The following is an 18,445-nucleotide window of genomic DNA, read 5'->3' as shown; positions in this document are numbered from 1 at the left end:
CTTGGTTGGGAAGGCCTGAGAGAGGGGGTGTAGCTGTTAAAAGTGCTCTTGGGGGGGGTGATCCTCAGATCTGGAGGGAGTGTGGGTGGGCAGAGGCATCCTTTCTCCTTCCCTCCCTCCCTCTACTCCCAGCAGGAATGAGGCAGAAGTAGAAATCCCCTTGTGTGAAGCTGGAAAAAGAAGGGGATGCCCCCTATGCCCCTTCAGGTAGAGGGCTGGGTAACAGGAGCCGAGATGTGCCAGGGCCCCACCTCCTGGTTCAGAGTAAAAGGAAGCTGCCAGTATCTTTCTCCCCTCACCCAAGGAAAGACTAAAGAACATGTCCATTTCTTTCATGCTCTCTATCTGGGGATTTTTTCCAGGTTTTGACATTTTCAGGCATGCTGTCTGATCTCTTTTTTGGCCTAACACCTGACTTCTGTGGCATGGTTTCTTGGAGGCCTGCCTTCTTGAGTTCTCCGTAACCAGGGCCCCTGGACTTTGGAGACTGAGGCTTCTCTTCCCCCCCATCCCCACCCCCAAGCAGGGCAGGGAAAGGGCCCTTCCCAAACAGCAGAGCAGACTTTATTGATGTATAAAGTAACTTCAGGCTGCTGAACCTCCCCCTCCCACCCTTAACCCACCTCAGGGCTGGGGTCACCTCTGGCTGCCATTGCCTCTTTCTTGGGTACCGAGGGGGGACCCTGGCCCTTGACCCAGCAGAAGAGTTCATAGGAAAACTTGGGGAGGCTAGCTCCCCACTACAGGATAGGGGTGGGCAGGTTCCATGGCACCCAGTCTTACTCTGGGTATGTAAAGAGATAGTTCCTAGACCAAGAGCCTGGGAACCCAGCACCCAGAGAGGCCGACCCTCCTCCCCATTAGCTCCGGGTCTGGTCATAGGCCCCGACCATGCGCTTGATATGACAAAGCTTGTCTCGAAGGCTCTGGGTCTCTGATTTCTTGCTTTGGTATTCAGGACTCTGGGGGGAAGAAGAGAAGGAAATAGGCAAATTGGTTAACCACCAGCCATGGTGTCCTGCTTGTGTCTCCTTTGTCCAAGCCCCAGAAGTCTCTCTCCCCTGGGTAAGCGGAGCCCTAGGCGGTCTAGGCTCCATGCCCTGGCACTTCCAGAGAGGGGACAAGATCCACTTTCCCGGGGAAATACTGTCAGGGATGACCGGGGGGCATCTTACCCTCTTCAGGTCTTTTAGCCGGTTGTACTCTTCAGCAACGCCCTAGGAAGGAAGGAACTTCAGATTCCACCAGGAACCCCGTCTTGGCCCCATGCCTATCCCTCCCATAACAGTTCACCTCCCACAACTACCCTATGAGGTTGGTCATTTAAGTATTAGCCCCATTATTTATCCCCATCATCTGTTGGGCTTACTAGGTCACCTCCTGGCTGTCTCCATCCCATGCTGCCTGCAAGACCAATGTTCTCCCTCTGGAGCTCTGACCTTTACTCCTGGGGCACCCCAGTTTCTGGGTTCTGATGGATGAGCTTTCCTCTTACTTTTTTGGTCCCTGCCCATCTCCCATCTCTGAGCTGTGTCACTGCAGGTACATGCGTACCCCCTACGTCCTCTTTCCAAATCTTGCTTTCCTTTGGGCTGTCTCCCTCCCCTGAAGAATAAACTCTTTGGGAGCAGGAACTACCTTGCTCATTTGTATCTGGGTTACTTAGCCAAGTACTCAGAGCATTTGTAAGCTTTTAATAATCTTTTTCCTTCATTTGATCCGTGAGGAAACCGAGGGACAGAGATATGAAGGGACCATAGCACAACTGGAACCTAGGACCAGGATGTCCTGGCTGTGTCTACACCCCACATTCTTGTTTCCTACCCCCATGGACATTCCTTATTAGGCCTAGATGACAGAGGAATCTAAGAGGTCAGGTGGGATTTGTCCATGGCCACGAAGCTCTACACAGATATTCTGGCCTGGTCAGGGACAGAGGGTGGGGAGAGACTCCGTCCTGATTTTTGGGAGCCCTTAGCCTGAGGGGCTGATAGGAGGGCCCCAGGAAGCCCAGTGGGTGGGGAGAGAGAAGGGTTTTAGGTGGGGGAACAAAGGCCTCTTGTGAAGTGAGGCTAGGCCTGGGCAAACCAGTTCTCTGGGCAGCCAGGGGAGGGGCTGAGCTGGCAGCTTCCTGCTAAGGTCCTGCCTGTCCTTGTGGGACTAAGAAGCAGCAGGGTAGATTCCGATAGTGCAGGGGGCTGCTAGTGTGTGTGGGTGAAAGAACTAGTGGGGTTCTAGCCCAAGTCCTATCACTGACTCCTGTGACTTTGGACAGGTCACTTCCTCTCTGGGCTTCTGTTTCCCCATCAGCAAAATGAGGGGTTAGACTAGATGGGAAAGGAGAGAAGAGAACAGGTATTTGTTAAGAGCCTACTATGGTAGCACAGTGGATAAAGCACCAGACCTGGGTTCAAATATGACCTCAGGCACTTCCTAGCTGTGTGACCCTGGGCAAGTCACTTAACTCTGATTGCCTAGCCCTTGCCACTCTTCTGTCTTAGAACTGATACTAAGAGGAGGCAAGTTTTTTTTTTTTTTTTTTTTTTTTAATGAACCTCCCATGTGCCGGGCACTCTACTAAATAAATGCTTTATAAATATTGCATTTGATCCATAGATGGTGTGTCAGATCCTTTCTGGTCTTGACATTTTATGTTCTGTGTTCTATGAGAGGTTTAGCGGAAAGAGCCCTGGATTCCGTAAGGATGAGGAGAGACCTGGGAAGGAATCCAGTCTTACTCACTGTGTGACCAAGGACAAGTTACTTCTCTGAGTCTTTCTCCTCAACTGCAAAATGGGGATAACATTGATATGAAGAATGAACTAGGATGATGTGTGTAAAGTACTTTGAAACCTTAAGCAGCTATACAAGAGTCCCTAACAAGTGCCTTCCAAAAGCTCTAATGTTCTGGGTTCTAAGGGTCCTCCCAACTCTGACATCCTCTATTCTAAGATCTCTCCCAGCTCTGACATTCTCTGTTCTAAGATCTCTCCCAGCTCTGACATTCTCTATTCTAAGCTCCCTCCCAGCTCTGACATTCTCTGTTCTAAGCTCCCTCCCAGCTCTGAAATTTTCTGTTCTAAGAAATCTCACCCAGCTTTAACGTTCCCCATTTGAAATTTCCTTTAGTCTATTGTCCCTTGTTCTAAAGTATTAGAAGAGTCCTTGGGACAGTGGCGGCCCAGCCCCAGGGTTTGGATGGACAGGACCTCCATTCTGCTGCAGAAAGAGAAGAAGGTGCCCCTGCCCTGCAGCCCTGTCCCATCCTGCCTTGTCTGCTTCCCGTTCCCCAGGGACCTTCACCTGGTAGCGTAAGCTGCCCTCCGGGAGGCTGTCCAACTCCTGGCTGAGCTGTGTGAGCTGAGCTCCAATGTCATCCATCTCAGAGCACAGGGCTTTGTAACGCTGAAGGTCACTGTTGAACTCCGCCTTGTAGGTCTGGCGGGTGGCGTCCGAGGTGATAGGTGGGTAGAGGCTGCAGGCATGGCAGGGGGTGTGGGTACTGGCTGGTGTTGGGGGGCTGGAGTTTGGAGCCTGGGTTTCTACTTCCTTCCCTTCTCCTCTCACTGCATATCCAGGCATGTGTATATGACAGGTGTATATATTTTATAGGCCCAAGTACCCATAAGCCAACAAGGGAGAGAGAATGACCACCAGGCTTTGAGGGATGCCTATACAAGTTTTCTCCACCAGGGTATGGAGGTCTGTGCAGAGCCCAGGGGAGAGGATACCTACCCACCCGCCATGTCCCCTTTCTCAAGTAAAGGACCTGTGGATGCTTGGGGGACTGTGGGTAGCCTTTTGAGGTCCTGTAGCCTCATGGAAGCACCTAGACTCACCTGGCCCAATCATCCCGGTCCTGCTCTTCACTGGATTCTGCCGCGGTGGTATAATACGTCTCATACTGTATTTCTTCCAGCCCTGTTGGACGTTGTCTTTGGCGCTGGCCCCGTCTGGCAGGGGGCCGACTCGTGGGCTCTTTGTCTTTTTCTTCTGGAAAACTGGTCCCTTCAAGAGGTGGGGCACTGGAAGAAGGGTCAGAGAATGTTAAGTTCTTGTGCCCAAGTTGTGGAGAGTAGGCAGGGGTAGAGGTTGAGCCTCTAAGGTGCCCACCCCCAGAGAGCCCATGCCCACCTGAGGCTGCACGGGGTTGGGTAGCCATAGCTGTTCTCCTGAGGTGGCAGGAAAGCACTGGTCAGGGGGCTGATGGGCTTCTCTGAGTACGCCAATGTAGCGGTCTCATCCTGTGTACCAGCATCACCAGATACATTCTTCACCTAGAAATAATAACAAAAAGCAGCAAGAATTCCTATTTTGATAACTCTCCATAATTTAAAATGTCCTTTCCTTACAACGGTCCTCTAGCTGTTGTTACTTTGCCCATTTTACAGTGGGAGACATTGAGGCTCAGAAGAGTTAAGCCATAGAATCTTAGGATGTCAGACTCAGAAGGGGGTTTTCGAACCCAGAACCACATATATAGAACATAGGGGCTATAAGAGGCCCTAGAAGAGAGAATGTTAAAGCTGAGAGGAAACATAGAGATTATTTCCTCTCGTTTTACTGATGGGGAAAACGATAATAGGAAATTATTTGCTTGAATGAAGTAACTGGACCTTGAGGCTAGAATTCGGACCTTCTGACTCTATACCCAGGTTTCTAGGAATACCCCTACGGCAGCCAGGTGAAGAGATGGCACGGTGGGGTAAGGCTTGCAGCTTCCTGGGTACAATAGCCTCTGGCAGATGAGTCATAACTGAGCCAGGCTAAGAGCAGGGAACACTGGGTAGCTGAGGACAGAAGACTGGACTAGTTCATCTCTCAGGTTCCTTCAAGCCTGAATCCGGTGTGAGGCTGAGAGCTGTGGCCTAGAGGATGGGCTCAAACAATCCTCGTGGCTTGGACCTGGCACTGTGTGGATGCGGGGTGGTCTTTTTGGGTGGGAGGTAAGAGGTGGGGGAGTGACTTCATACTCAGCTCCTCCTCGACTGGACTTTTGCCTCCTTATCCCTGACTCGCCCAAAGATTTGAGACCATCGGTCCTTCCGATGGAAGGTTTAATGATTGCCCCTTCTTGGAGAACTGGGGAAGTCAAAGATGGGGGTGGAAGAGACAGAAGTGGGTAAGTTTAAGGGCTCCAGGAAGGCAGTATGCAGAAAGAATGCTGGATTTGAAGCTGGCCACTGCCTACGTGAGCCTGAAGAAGTCACCTCTCTCCTCAGTTTCTCCACTTGTGAAATGGGGCTAAGAACAACAGAGCTTCTGCCTCTGCAGGTAGTTGGGGGTCAGGGAATTTTTGAACTGTCCTCTGTGTGTGTGTTTGTGGTGGGGGAGGCTCCTTTCAGGGATATCTTCACAAGTTCTCTCTCATTCCGACCTTTCTCTTTCCTCCTTCCTCCCTACGCTGCCCACCTAGCCTCCACTGTGACTCCTTAGATTGAGATTGGGAAGGGATCTTGTCTAGTCCAACCTCCCCACCTCCCCCCATTAAAAAACATGTCCTGGGTTGACTTGACTCCAGCCACACATGGAGGACATGGCCGTCTTTGCTCCCCTCCCACATAGACTCGTAAAATTCTCCCAGGGGGAAATCCTCTTCTGGGCATGGATAAATTCTGGGATTGCACAAAAGTACAGAGTGCGAGTTGTAAAACCTTAGAATGGAGTGGAGTCTTTGTGCCTTTGTGATTGAGGGATCCTGACTTCTGGAGTAGCTAGGTGGCGCACTGGGCTTTCTGAATTCAAATCTAGCTTCAGATTCTTATTAGCTATATGATCCTGGCCAAGTCATTTTACCCGGTTTGCCTCAGTTTCCTCATCTGTAACATGAGCTGGAGAAGGAAATGTCAAATCACTCCAGTCTCTTTGCCCAGAAAACCCCAATGGGGTCATGAAGAATCAGACACGGCTGAAATGATGGAACACAAACAGCCCTTCTGGAGTACTGTCTCTAGTTCTTGGCTACCCAATCTCTGCTTTCAATCTTCCTCATTTAGCAGAAGAGGTAGCACCCTACCTTTGCCTGAAGAGGTTAATGACTTATCCAAAGTCACACGGTGGCAGCTAGGCAGTGCAGAGTTCATATCTGAATCCAAGTTCTCTTTTCACTGAACCTCGTGGTCTCCCTGCCCCCTGACTAGAGAAACGTCCATTTTTCTAGTCCAAATATTTTGTTTGTCCTTCATAAGGATCCTGTGAGGCAGGTACCAGAACTATTATCATGCCCATTTTACAGATGAGGAAACTGAGGCTTAGATAGGCAAAGAACTTGCAGAGGGAGGGAATGTTGGAACTGGGAAGTCTTTTGACGCTGAGGACTGCTTTTTGCAGTGAGAACTCTGCAGAAGTATGTTTGAAGTGAGGGGAATGGGGTTTGAATCCTGGTTCATGTCATTTACTATCCATGTGACTTTAGGTAATTTCCTTAACCTCTTTGGATCTCAGTTTCCTCAACTGTAAACTGAGGGAAGGGTCATTTAGGTGGCACAGTGGATAGAGTGCTAGGAATGGAATTGGGAGGACCTGGGTTCAAATTTGGCCTCAGACACTTCCTAGCTGAATGACCCTGGGCAAGTCACTTAACCCCAACTGCCTAGCTGTTGCCCTTCTGTCTTAGAGCTGTTATAGTTAAAAAGGGCTTTTAACAAAAGGTAAATTGAGGTCAGACTAGATGACTTCTGCTGTCCTTTCCAGTTCTAAAATATGATCCTATATTCCCTGTTTCTCCAAGTCCTTCCAAGGCCAGCCTCCTCCAGGAAACCTCCTAGACTGCGTGGCCTCAACTCTGAACTCATATGATTCTGAATTTGAGGTTCACAACTTCATCTTCCATCACACAACTTCAGTCGCACATCGGCCTCTTGTGGTGTATGTGAGTCCCTCTGCCCCAGCCTGGATGGGACTTCCCTTCTCCTCCCTACTCCAGGCCCCCAGGGAGATGCAGGACACCGGGGTGAATTGATGACATCCCTGTCTTCATAAGCCTGCCTCATGGACCCAAGATCAGACTAATTTTGGCACCAGGAGCCAAGAGCAGGGGCTGCAGGGAAACACGCCCAGGCTTGATATCAGACGAAACTTCTCAACAATTAGAGTTGTCCCAAAATGGAACGGGCTACTTTGGGGGGGGGAGTGAGCTCCCCCTCTCTAGAAAGTTTCAAGAGGAGGCTGGATGGCCACTTGTTAAGGGCGTTGTCCAGAGCATTCCTAGACTACGTGGCTCTGGACAGTCCTGGCCTTCTTGGCTCTGAGAGGCTGTTTCCCCAAAGGTGGGCACTCCCCAAGCATGTTCCCACTCCCCAGATCACTCCCACCCCCTTGGGCCAGGCATCCTGACAGCAACACGCCCCACCTTTTCTGGGCTCTTTCTCTGGCTCTGCCCCCTGTCCAGCTGCCCAGGCTTGAGGTTAATCATTTTCCATACTGAAACTCAGTCTATCTTAAGCAAACAGTGAAGGCAGGGGAGGGACCCACGTAGACAGACCTGAGACCCTGGTACCGAGCTCTCTGCTGAGGCCAAGTAGCACTGAGGCAAACTGACTCCCCAGGGGGACGAATGCCGAAGTGCCTTTTCTCTAGGGAGGCAGCATGGTAACAATGGACAGAGACCTAGATTCAAATTCTGACATCTACTGACTTGGAGATCCTGGGCCAAACCATTTAACTTCTCAGCTAGGTGACTCTCTGAGATGAAAATTAAGGAGCCATGTTGGTAAAGGGAATTTCCCCACTTGGGAGTTTTCTCTATCAATGAAGTCACAGGTCCTGTCCCTATTCTGATAAAAGCTAGCATTCAGGTAGCAAAGCACATGATTTCAGAGCACCTCAGCGGCTGCGTGCTATCATTGTCCCTTTTCCACATGTTGCGTTTTGGTCTTTTCAGTTGTATCCAACCCTTTGTGACCCCATCTGGGGTTTTCTTGGCAAAGATAATGGAGTGGTTGGCCATTTCCTTCTCTGGTTCATTTTATAGATGAGGAAACTGAGGCAGGCAGAGATTTTTTGTTGTTGTTGTTGTTGTATTTTTTTAGTGACTTGCCCAGGGTCACATAGCTAGGAAGTGTCTGAGGCTAGACTTGAACTTGGGTCTTTCTGAATCCAGGTTGAACTCTATCCATTATATCTCCTCAACTCTTATTACCACCACCTGCCTTCTCTTTCAGAGATAGATAAGTACAAGGATTCTCACCCCCATTTTTGTGGATGAGGAAGCTGAGGCACAGAAAATAAAAGTAGTTTGCTCAAGATCATACAGCTAGTAAGTGGAGGGAGGTAAGAACATTGGTCTCAGGAGCAGGGGATGGGGGTTCAATTCATGGCTCTAACATATGGGATTTGTGTGACTCCAAACAAGTCATTTGACTTCTCTGATGGGACTCCCTGCCCTCCCAGGCTGCTTATCCACTCCCCTACCCTGTGAAGGTCCCCCCCTCCACACTGTGACCCCTAGGACCACTTACCCACTCCTCCACATTGGGACCTTCTGTGGTAGCCAGGGGCCTGTCCCAGAAAATGTTGGGCTTTCCATACTTCCAGATCTTGTGACGGGTCTTCTGGGCAAAATAGCAGATGACACAGAGGAGGATGACGATGAGGAAGCCACACACTATGGCCACAGCCTGAGGGAGGAGAAAGGAAGAACATGGGCTCAGAATCAGGAATGCCCTCTGGACTTGGAAGTATGGGGCCCTTGCTAGGGATGACAGCAAGGGGAGATACCTACTCTGAGCCCCGAATTGGCAGATTGCCTTCAAAATCCCCCATCTCCACCTTCTTGCCATTCATTTGATGGCACTGAGGAAATTCTCATCACCTCCCGCCTGGCCTCTCTCCTGGACTTCATCATCTCTAGGATGCATCCTTCTACAAGATGAAATCGTCTGGGAAACTCACGTCTCCTCAGATCATTTTCCACCCTAGTTGAATCATTTCACTGTGCCCCACTTTGCCCCACACCCATCAGGTAAGCTCTCCTCCCACTTCAGCTTTTTAAAAAAATCCCTTACCTTCCATCTTAGAATCAATACTGTGTTCCGAGGCAGAAGAACAGTAAGATCTAAGGGGGCTAAGTGACTTGTCCAAGGTCATACACTTAGGACGTATCTGAGACCAGATTTGAACCCAGAACCTCCAGTCTCCAGGTCTGGCTCTCTGTCCACTGAGCACCATCCCCGACTCTAGTTTTTAATGTAATCTCTCCCCCATCCAATTTTAAACTCCTTGAGGGGGAGAACTGTCTTCCACTTTCTTTGTATCCTTAACTATTGGCACAGTGCCTGCACATAGTAGGCATTTAATACATGCTTATCAACTCTGATTATTTCTGACTTGGCTTAAAACCACTGGCTTCTCTCTCTGCTCTGAACTTCCTTTCTCACACTGTAGCTCCTGGAGAACATGCAGGGTCCTTAGGGGTGAGAGGGAAGGACATGGGGGCAGAGAAGCCGATCAGGTGAGCTGGTTTATCACTCCAGAACTGTCCAAGGAGATCTTAGGAATGGGAGGATTTCATGGAGGGAGGTACTGAGTCTGGGAGGAAGGGTAAGTGGCCAAGAGAGGCTGCTTAGTACGGGGCTCTGGCCTTGGAGACTGGGGAAGCAGGGAGAGACTAGCCTCAGACACCTGGGGAGTACTGATTTGGTACCCTAATGGCAAAGTGGTGATCGGATTGGCCTACCTACCCCAAACCCCCGATGCATTCTCTTAGGAAAGGTGAAAGGAGGAGGGGACCTTCATATCAGGTCCCAAAGCTCCAGAAAGTGAAGACTTCACCTTCAACATAATTATGATTGCTAAAATTAAAACAATAATCACAGCAGATACCTATATCGTGACTTGAGGTTCGTGAAGCAGTTAGTGGGCATTAGTTCACTGGATATTCCCAACAGCCTTGCAAGGTAATTATTATTCCTGTTTTACAGATGAGGAAACTGAGGATCAAAGAAGTTAAAGTGACTTGCCGTAGGTCACATAGCTAGTAGGTATCAGAGGTGGGATTCAAACCCAGTCCTCTTGTGTGTGTGTTTTTTTTTAAACCCTTGTACTTCGGTGTATTGTCTCATAGGTGGAAGATTGGTAAGGGTGGGCAATGGGGGTCAAGTGACTTGCCCAGGGTCACACAGCTGGGAAGTGACTGAGGCTGGGTTTGAACCTAGGACCTCCTGTCTCTAGGCCTGACTCTCACTCCACTGAGCTACCCAGCTGCCCCCTCCTCTTGTGTTTTTAAGTATGGCATAGTGGATTAGAGGCTGACTTGGAGTCAGGAGAACTTGGGTTCAAATCCTGCCTCAGACACCTAATGTGTCTTACTTTAATTTTCTTTAGGTGTAAATGACTCAGTGACCTCCAAGCTTCCTTCTAGCTCTAAATCTATACTCCTTTGAGCCAAGTATTTCCCCCTCTGCCATACTGCTATGCCTACTGTCATCACACTTGTCATTGTTATTCTTCCCATCTCCATCATTGTTGTGACCATCATGACGACTACCACCACCATCTTCCTTCTCATCTCCATCTTCTTCCTCCTCCTCATCTTCCTCAACTCTATCACCGTCATCCCAGTGTTGCCAGTTCTGTCATCCTCATTGTCACCCTCCCTATGGTAATCACCATCAGTGTCGCCATCGCCATCACTATGCTTGCCACATCCCCAGCACCGCTGTTGTCTAAACTGTGGTCTCCAGGTCACAGAATCAGAAGAAGCCTCCCCAGTCATCTAGAGCAGTGTTTCCCAAACTTTTTTGGCCTACCGCCCCCTTTCCAGAAAAAATATTACTTAGCCCCCTGGAAATTAATTTTTAAAAAAATTAATAGCAATTAATAGGAAAGATAAATGCACCTGTGGCCATCACCGCCTCCCTGGATCGCTGCAGCACCCACCAGGGGGCGGTGGCGCCCACTTTGGGAATCACTGATCTAGATTAAGCCCTTTGTCTCCTAGAGGAGACGAGCTCTTATTTTCACGATTGAGAAGCGAGCTGTCATGCTGATAGACATTTCTGTCCCAACAATGGATCACTGGAATGTACATGGATGAGAGGAACAATATTCCTCTCCTGTGCTGTTATCCCATTCAGCCGGGCCCAAAGAATAAGAGAGTAATTGGGGCGATGACTGGGTGTAGACGCCTGTCATATAATCAGGAGATTCCGATCTCACTTGGGGGTAATTAGGGGAGCTGTGGCTAATGTCTGTGTTTTAGCATGTTGAATGCAGATTGAGTGAGATAGACAATTCTCCTAAGAACTGTCATTATGCTACCGACTCTATTAGCAGAAGAATGTCATCATTATGCCGTATTAACAAAACATTCTAATATTATTAATCATAATTACAACCATTAACATGATAATAGTAACACATTTTGGAGGCACTTTGGAATTCAGTGACTTGCCCTGGGTCACCCAGCTAACCAGGGTCAGAATGAGGATTTGAACCAAAGTCCGAGCCTCCTTCAGACTGTATACCACAATGGCCAGAGGAATCTCACAGACAATCGTCTGCATTTGCAGCAACTCTAAAAAGTGAGAATGAGGAGTAGAGAGGTAACACAGCAGGTAGAGTGCCAGGCCTAGAGATGGGAAGTTCTGGGTTCAAATCTGACCCCTGACGTTTCCTAACTGTGTGATCTTGGATGAGTCACTTAATTCCAATCACCCAGCCCTTCTTTGTTCTTCTTATTTTTTTATCTTTCATTTTTAAAAATCTTTGTCTTCTGTCTTAGGATTAATATTGTATATCATTTCCAAGGCAGATGAGTGGTAAGAGCTAGGCAATGAGAATTAAGTGATAGGCAATTGGGGTTAAGTGATTTGCCCTGGGTCAACACAACTAGGAAGTGTCCGAGGTTAGATTTGAATCTAAGACCTCTTGCCCTTAGTATTGATTCTAAGACTGAAAGGAAGGGTTTAAAAAAAAGTGGGAATAATGGATCCCCCCATTTATAGATAGGATGTCTGAGGTCTAGAGAGGGTCCACAAATGGCTGGAAGTCGCATAGTAAGAGTTGCACCAACTTGATGGGCTTTTTCCTTTGGCTTTCTTTGCCCCAGGCTAAAGCATGGAAGTGAACCAAAAAAGGTTTTGAGGGAAGAGGGGCCGAAATAAAATCACTGTCTTCAGATAACTGGCAAGCTGGAATTATTGATAGATGGCCTTCACGGCAGCAGCACAGAAAAGTTAAACAGAGGCAGCAGCTGGGTGGCTACTGGCCGAGAGAGAACTGGCAGAGCCTCAATTTCCTCTTTAAAATAGAGCTAATAGAGGTAGCTAGGTGGTTCAATGGTTAGAGAGCCAGGCCTAGAGATAGGAGGTGCTGGGTTCAAATCCAACCTCAGATACTTCCTAGCTGTATGACCCAGGGCAAATCACTTAACCCCAATTGCCTAGCCTTACCACTCTTCTGCCTTGGAAACGATACTTAGTAGTGACTCTAAGATGGAAGGTAAGGGTTGATAAAGAAAGAAAAAGAAAAGAAAATGGGGATAATAATAGTACCTGCCCCCAGAGTTCTAAGGATTAAATCCAATATTTGGAAAGCATTTAGCACAGTGCCTGGCTCATTTGTCCTTTCCTTAAGTGAGTTGCCCAGGGTCACCCAGTTAATATGTGTCTGAGGGTCTCATGTCTTTGTGCCCCCCCAGTTCTGAGCTCTAGACACTCCCCACTGCCTAGCTTCCCACCCAGTCCCCCTCTAGCTGTGCTGGGATCTTGCTGTGGCTCTTACCTCTTGGGGGTCCACCATGCAGTAGTGGTAGAGGTACTGGTTGACGATCCCCCCACCTGCTGCCACGGGCGACATCATCTGGTCGCAGAGCATCAGCATCTGGTTGTAGTAGAGACTCCCAGAGCCGACTCCCAGTCCTGCCCGGGGGTTCACCCCCACGACATAGACAATGGAGGCGATGAACATGATGAAGGCCAGCAAGCCACTGAGTATCGTGACCAGCAGGTAGAAGCGGCGAGAGCGGGCACCTGAAGTTTTGGCCAGACCAGCTATGACCAGTCCCAGGGTCACCAGGAAGCAGAGGACGGCCATGGCGATCATGAAGCCGTTGGCCGCTCTTGGGTTGGTGACGCCACCATAATAGCCACCGTAGTAGCCACCATAGTAGCCATTGTAGTAGCCACTCAGGCCACTCCCATAGCCTAGGAGGCCGCTGCCGCTGCCAAAGCCATAGTAGTCCCAGGCCAAGGTGGAGGCCACACAGGCAAAGATAGCCAAACACAGGAAGACCACCAATCCCTGCAGGATGCGGGTGATGCCTGGAGGGGACTTCCACTGGTAGAAATGTTGGAGAGGCACGTCTGCCAGGTAGAAGGAGCCAGGAGGGCCAGAGGGAGGTGGGTAGTCATAGCGGGAACTGGGGTGGCCATAGCCTGTGTAAGATCTTTTCTCATACATCATGGGCAGGGGGCTACCTGGAACAGAGCATACAGACTTCATTCTCCCTTTACATTCCAGCTTCACTCCCAGCTCTGACATTCCGTTCTAAGGTCCTTCCACTTTTGATATTCTATGTTCTAAATTCAATTCCAGCTCTGCCTTTCTATATAGTAAGGGCCCTTCCAGTTCTGGCATTATATGTTCTGAAGTCTCTTCCAGGTCTGATATTCTGTGTTCTTAATTACCCTCCATCTCTGATATTCCACGTTCTCAAATGTATCCCAGTTCTGACACTTATGTTCTCAGAAATCTTTCAACTCTTATATTCCATCTCCCATATTCTCTTCCAGTTCTGACATTCTACGTTTTAAGTTCTAAGGTCCTTCCAAGTTCTGACATTCTATATTCTACATTCTGTTCCAGCTCCAACATTCTATGTTTTATGTTCTAAGGCCCCTCCCAGTTCTGACATTCTCTGTACTAAGGTCCCTCCCAGTTCTGACATTCTATATTCTACATTCTGTTCCAGCTCCAACATTCTATGTTTTATGTTCTAAAGAGTCTCCCAGTTCTGACATTCTCTGTACTAAAGTTCCTTCCAGTTCTGACATTCTACATTCTATTCCAGCTCCAACATTCTATGTTGTAAGTTCTAAAGTCCCCCCTACCCAGAGTTCTGACAATTTGTGTACTAAGGTTCCTCCCAGTTCTGACATTCTATATTCTGTTCCAGCTCTGGCATCCTCTGTTCTATGCCCTAAAGTCCCTCCCAGTTCTGACATTCTACGATCCCTCCCATTGTTGACACTCTTTGTGCAGTGATTTTATGACCTGACACCTGTTAGGAGATCAGCTCCATCACCATCTCCTCAATCTCCATAGCTTTAAAGGAGGAGAAAGACGTGGAGGGAATCCGGAGGTCGTGGGCTCTCTCTAGCTAGAGTTGCTTTCTGAGGGGGCTGAACTCAGGTGTCCCAGGCACTGGCAGACTCTGTCTCTCGTCCCCTTCTCTGGTGGATGGATAGATGCCCCCTCAGAGAGGCCCCCTGCCCCTTGCTTCCCTGTATCCCATAGGCCACCTCCCTTCCTCCTACGAGTGCCCCAATCACCTTTAACGGTGGGGTGTTTCATTCGCCTGCCCCCCTGCCACCCCAACTTCCTGCCTTTCCCCTGCTAGCAGAGACTCTTCCCCAGGTTCCACCAATTCCTTCCTAGTCCTTGCTATTCCCTGGAGGGGGCTCTGAGGCTCCCATGGGGGCAGAACCCTTTACCTGAGCTCGGTGCCTGCCTGCCCAGGCTCCACCTGGCTGCCTCCTCTCTCCAGGGATCCACTTCCAGGCTCCGGGAGCCGGCTCAGATGGCCGTCCTAAGGTGTTGTGCCCCTGCCTTCCCCTTCGCTGGGTGCCCAGGGGAACGCCAAACGGTGGGGCTCTCGGAGTAGGGAGGGGGAGCTGAAAGCGAAGGGGTGGGGTCCCCTAGCTCCCCTGGGCAGCCTTGGCCTGCCCTCCCGCTTTGTCCCTGGAAAAATGGCTGCAGGGATTAATCATTAGTAGATACACAAAGGCTAAAGGAAAGGAGAAAAACCACAAGCTTGGCCCATGCTGGACTTAACCCAACTTTAGCCGGGCCTGTGCTGGGCGGGAACCCAGGCTGGTGCGCCTGCTGCCAGGGAGAGGCAGGTGCGCAGCTCTTGGTGGGGACCCACAGGCTCCTCTTTGGTTCCTGGCCAGCCTGAGCAGCTTAACCCCTTCTCTTCCGGAGGGCCTCTCATTCTGAGAGCCAGCTCCCCCGCCAGAGGGTTGTCCAGGTCCCAAAAGGGCCAGGCCCCACGCAGGCAGTTCCTTCCTTTCCCTGCAGCTACACAAAGGTTGCAGCAGGAAGACCTGTGGTGAGAAGACAAGCAGGACTTCCCGTCTCCCAGCAGTCTCTCATCCTGGTAGGGGACGAGGGTTGAGGGATGACTGAGCAAGGTAACCTCTGGAAGCCCCTTCTAGCTCTGAGGGGTTCTGACTGGGATGTGATCCCAAGATGAGTTTCCTTAGACTTCCTGGCTCTCACCAAATAGCATTCCTCCTACAGGAATCCTTGACCATTACCTCAACTCTTTCTCAGTTTCCTCAAGGTTCTCAGTTTCCTCTGGCTTAGATCTAGGGTCCTCCTCAAGTCAGAGTGTGTGCAGGGTCTGTTTCCCTCAAATTGAGGACTCCTTGAAAAAAGAGCAACGACTCCCTCCCTTACCAAGGATTCCCTCTTTTTTTATTATTATTATCTTATTTTTTTAATATTTTATTTTATTTTTTTCTTAATTACATGTAAAAACAATTTTTTAACATTTGTTTTTATAATTGTGAGTTCCAAATTCCCCTTCTCCTCTCTTCCTTCCTTGAGAAGGCAAGCACTTCAACAGATTATGCATATACAGTCACACAAAACATATTTCCCATTAGCCATGTTGCAAAAAAAAAAATGAAAAAAAAAACAAACGAGAAAAATAAAGAGTAACAAAAATATATGCTTCAATCTGCATTCAGACGCCATCAGTTCTTTCTCTGGAGATGGAGAGCATTTTTCACCATGAGTCCTTTGGATTTGTCTGAGATTGTTTTGCTGACAATGGCCAAGTCATTCACAGTCAATCATCATACAACATTGCTGTTACTAGGTACAATATCTTCTGGTTCTGCTCACTTCACTTTGCATCAGTTAATACAAGTCTTCCCAGTTTTCTCTGAAATCCTCCTGCTCATCATTTTTTATAGCACAATAATACTCCCTCACAATCAAATACTAAAACTTGCTCAGCCATTCCCTAAGGATGGGCATCCTTTCAATTTCCAATTCTTTACCACCAGAAAAAGAGCTGTTATAACCACTTTTGTACCCATAGGACCTTTCCCTTTCCCTTTGATCTTGGAAAATGTCATTTTCCTTTTCTGTCATATTAATTAATCTGCTAGATGCGAGATGGTACCTCAGAATTATTTTAATATTCATTTTTCTAATCAATGGTGATTTAGAGCATTTTTCATATGAGTATAGATAGCTTTATTTCTTCTTCTGTAAACTGCCTGTTCATATTCTTATAAATTTGACTCAGTTCTCTTTATACTTATTTTTTTTTAACTCTTTCCTTGGGGGCAGCTGGGTGGCTCAGTGGATTGAGAGCCGGGCCAGAGACGGGAAGTCCTGGGTTCAAATGTGGCCTCAGACACTTCCAAGTTGTGTGACCCTGGGCAAGTCATTTAACCCCAGTTGCCTGACTTTTACTGCTCTTCTGCCTTACAACTGTAAAAATAAAAATTGGTTTGACTAAATATAAGAGTTAAAAAAAATATAAGACTGTGGTTGCCGTTTATAAAATTAACTCTTAAGTCACGAGTCTGTTAGCCACTCTTAGCAATTTAGTTTAATAGAGATATAGTAAAAGAGAGAAATGTAGGCAGGAAGTAGAAAGTATTGCCTAGCTAGATACTCTATAATTTCTGTCCCAGGAAGTCCAGCTCAGCACCTGGGCTCCCTGAAGTCCCAGTCTCCACCTGGAGTCCTGGTAGTCTCTTAAGCCAGGAGTCCAGGTGGTATCTTCAGCAAGGGTTCCACCAATGCAAGCTTTTTCCTTCGACTCCAGCAAGCCTTTCCAGAGAAGAAAACTCCAGCCCAGCACGTGTCCATGAGAAAAGTCTCTCCAAAAAGCCCAGGAATGAATGAATCTTTTTTTGGATCTTGCCTTTTCCCACATCATTTCCTGTTGTGCCCCCACTTCATGGGAACTAATCGAAGCTTCCCAATTTGCCTAGTACTGCCCTGGGAGGGGGCAATGCTTGTGGCCTTTGGGGGTGTGAACTTTTTCTAGTAAGTGACTTGTGAACTCTTACCTAGTGACTTACTAAGTGTTAAGCAGGGATATTTTTAGTTCTTGAATGATTAACTCAAAATAGACAAAGGGAATAAAGAATTCCCTTTCATACAACCAATACATTGTATTAATTTTAAGACAGAAGGTAAGGGTTAAAAAAAAACCTCTTACCTTCTGTTTTAATATCAATTCTAAGACAGAAGAGCAGCAAGGTCTAGGCAATTGGGGTTGAGTGACTTGCCCAGGGTCACACAGCTAGGAAGTAGTTGAACACAGTCCTCCAAATTCTAGACCTGGTGCTCTACTCACTGTGCTACCTTGCTATAGTTCTCTATATGTTTAAGAAATGAGGACTTTTTATCAGAGAAAAAAATCCCCATCTTCTGTTTTCCTTTTAATCTTGGATGCATTGGTTTTGTTTGTGCAAAACTTTTTATTTTTATATTTATGTATAATATAATTATATATTTATATATTAAAATAGAATATATATAATTAGTAATATATTCTCTAATGATTCCTATCTCTTTTCTGGTCATAAATTCTTCCCTTATTCACAGATTTGATAGTTAAACTATTCCATGTACCCCTAATTTGCTTATGGTATCAACCTTTATGTTTAAATCATGTGCCCATTTTGATCTTATCTTGGTGAAGTGTTGTTCTGTGCCTAATTTCTGCTAAACTGCTTTCCAGTTTTCTCAGCAGTTTTTATCAGATAGCAAATTCTTTCCCCAAAAGTTTAGATCTTTGCATTTATCGAACACTATGGTCATTTACTACTATGTATTATATACCTTATCTATTCCACTGATCCACCACTCTTTTCCCTAGCCAGATTGTTTTGATGATTACCATTTTATAATACAGTTTGAGATCTGGTACTGGTAGGCCACCTTCCACATTCCTCCTCCCCCACCCCCATTAATTCCCCTGATATTCTTGGCTTTTTGTTATTTCGGATTAATTTTGTTGTTATATTTTCTAGCTCTATAACAAGATTTTTTTGGAAGTTTGATTGGTACGCCTCTGAATAAGTAAATTAATTTAGGTAGAATTATCTTTTTTATTATATTGACTTAGCCTACCCATTGGCAATTAATATTTTTCCAATTGTTAAAATCTAACTTTGTGTGAAAAGTGTTTTGTAACTGAATTCATATAGTTCCTGTGTTTCTCTTGGCAGATAAATCCCCAATTATTTTATAT

General features: G+C 47.5%; 1 protein-coding gene across 1 annotated transcript; it reads right to left on the bottom strand.

Annotated features, from left to right (window-relative positions):
• Window positions 1–542: 542 nt before the first annotated feature.
• LOC123232205 (occludin) lies at window positions 543–14,908 on the bottom strand. The gene is made up of 8 exons (XM_044658582.1): window positions 14,655–14,908; window positions 12,724–13,418; window positions 8,460–8,618; window positions 4,135–4,277; window positions 3,840–4,025; window positions 3,304–3,475; window positions 1,176–1,217; window positions 543–962 (listed from the first exon to the last, which is right to left on the bottom strand). The coding sequence occupies exons 2-8, from the start codon at window positions 13,402–13,404 to the stop codon at window positions 861–863; spliced, it is 1,485 nt and encodes a 494-aa protein (XP_044514517.1). The 5' UTR covers window positions 13,405–13,418; window positions 14,655–14,908; the 3' UTR covers window positions 543–860.
• Window positions 14,909–18,445: the final 3,537 nt, after the last annotated feature.

This window comes from Gracilinanus agilis, chromosome 1, assembly GCF_016433145.1.
Source record: "Gracilinanus agilis isolate LMUSP501 chromosome 1, AgileGrace, whole genome shotgun sequence".
In the NCBI taxonomy this organism is placed as follows: Eukaryota; Metazoa; Chordata; class Mammalia; order Didelphimorphia; family Didelphidae; genus Gracilinanus; species Gracilinanus agilis.
The sequence above is the reverse complement of the archived record's forward strand: the minus strand, read 5'-3'. Positions and strand labels throughout refer to the sequence as shown.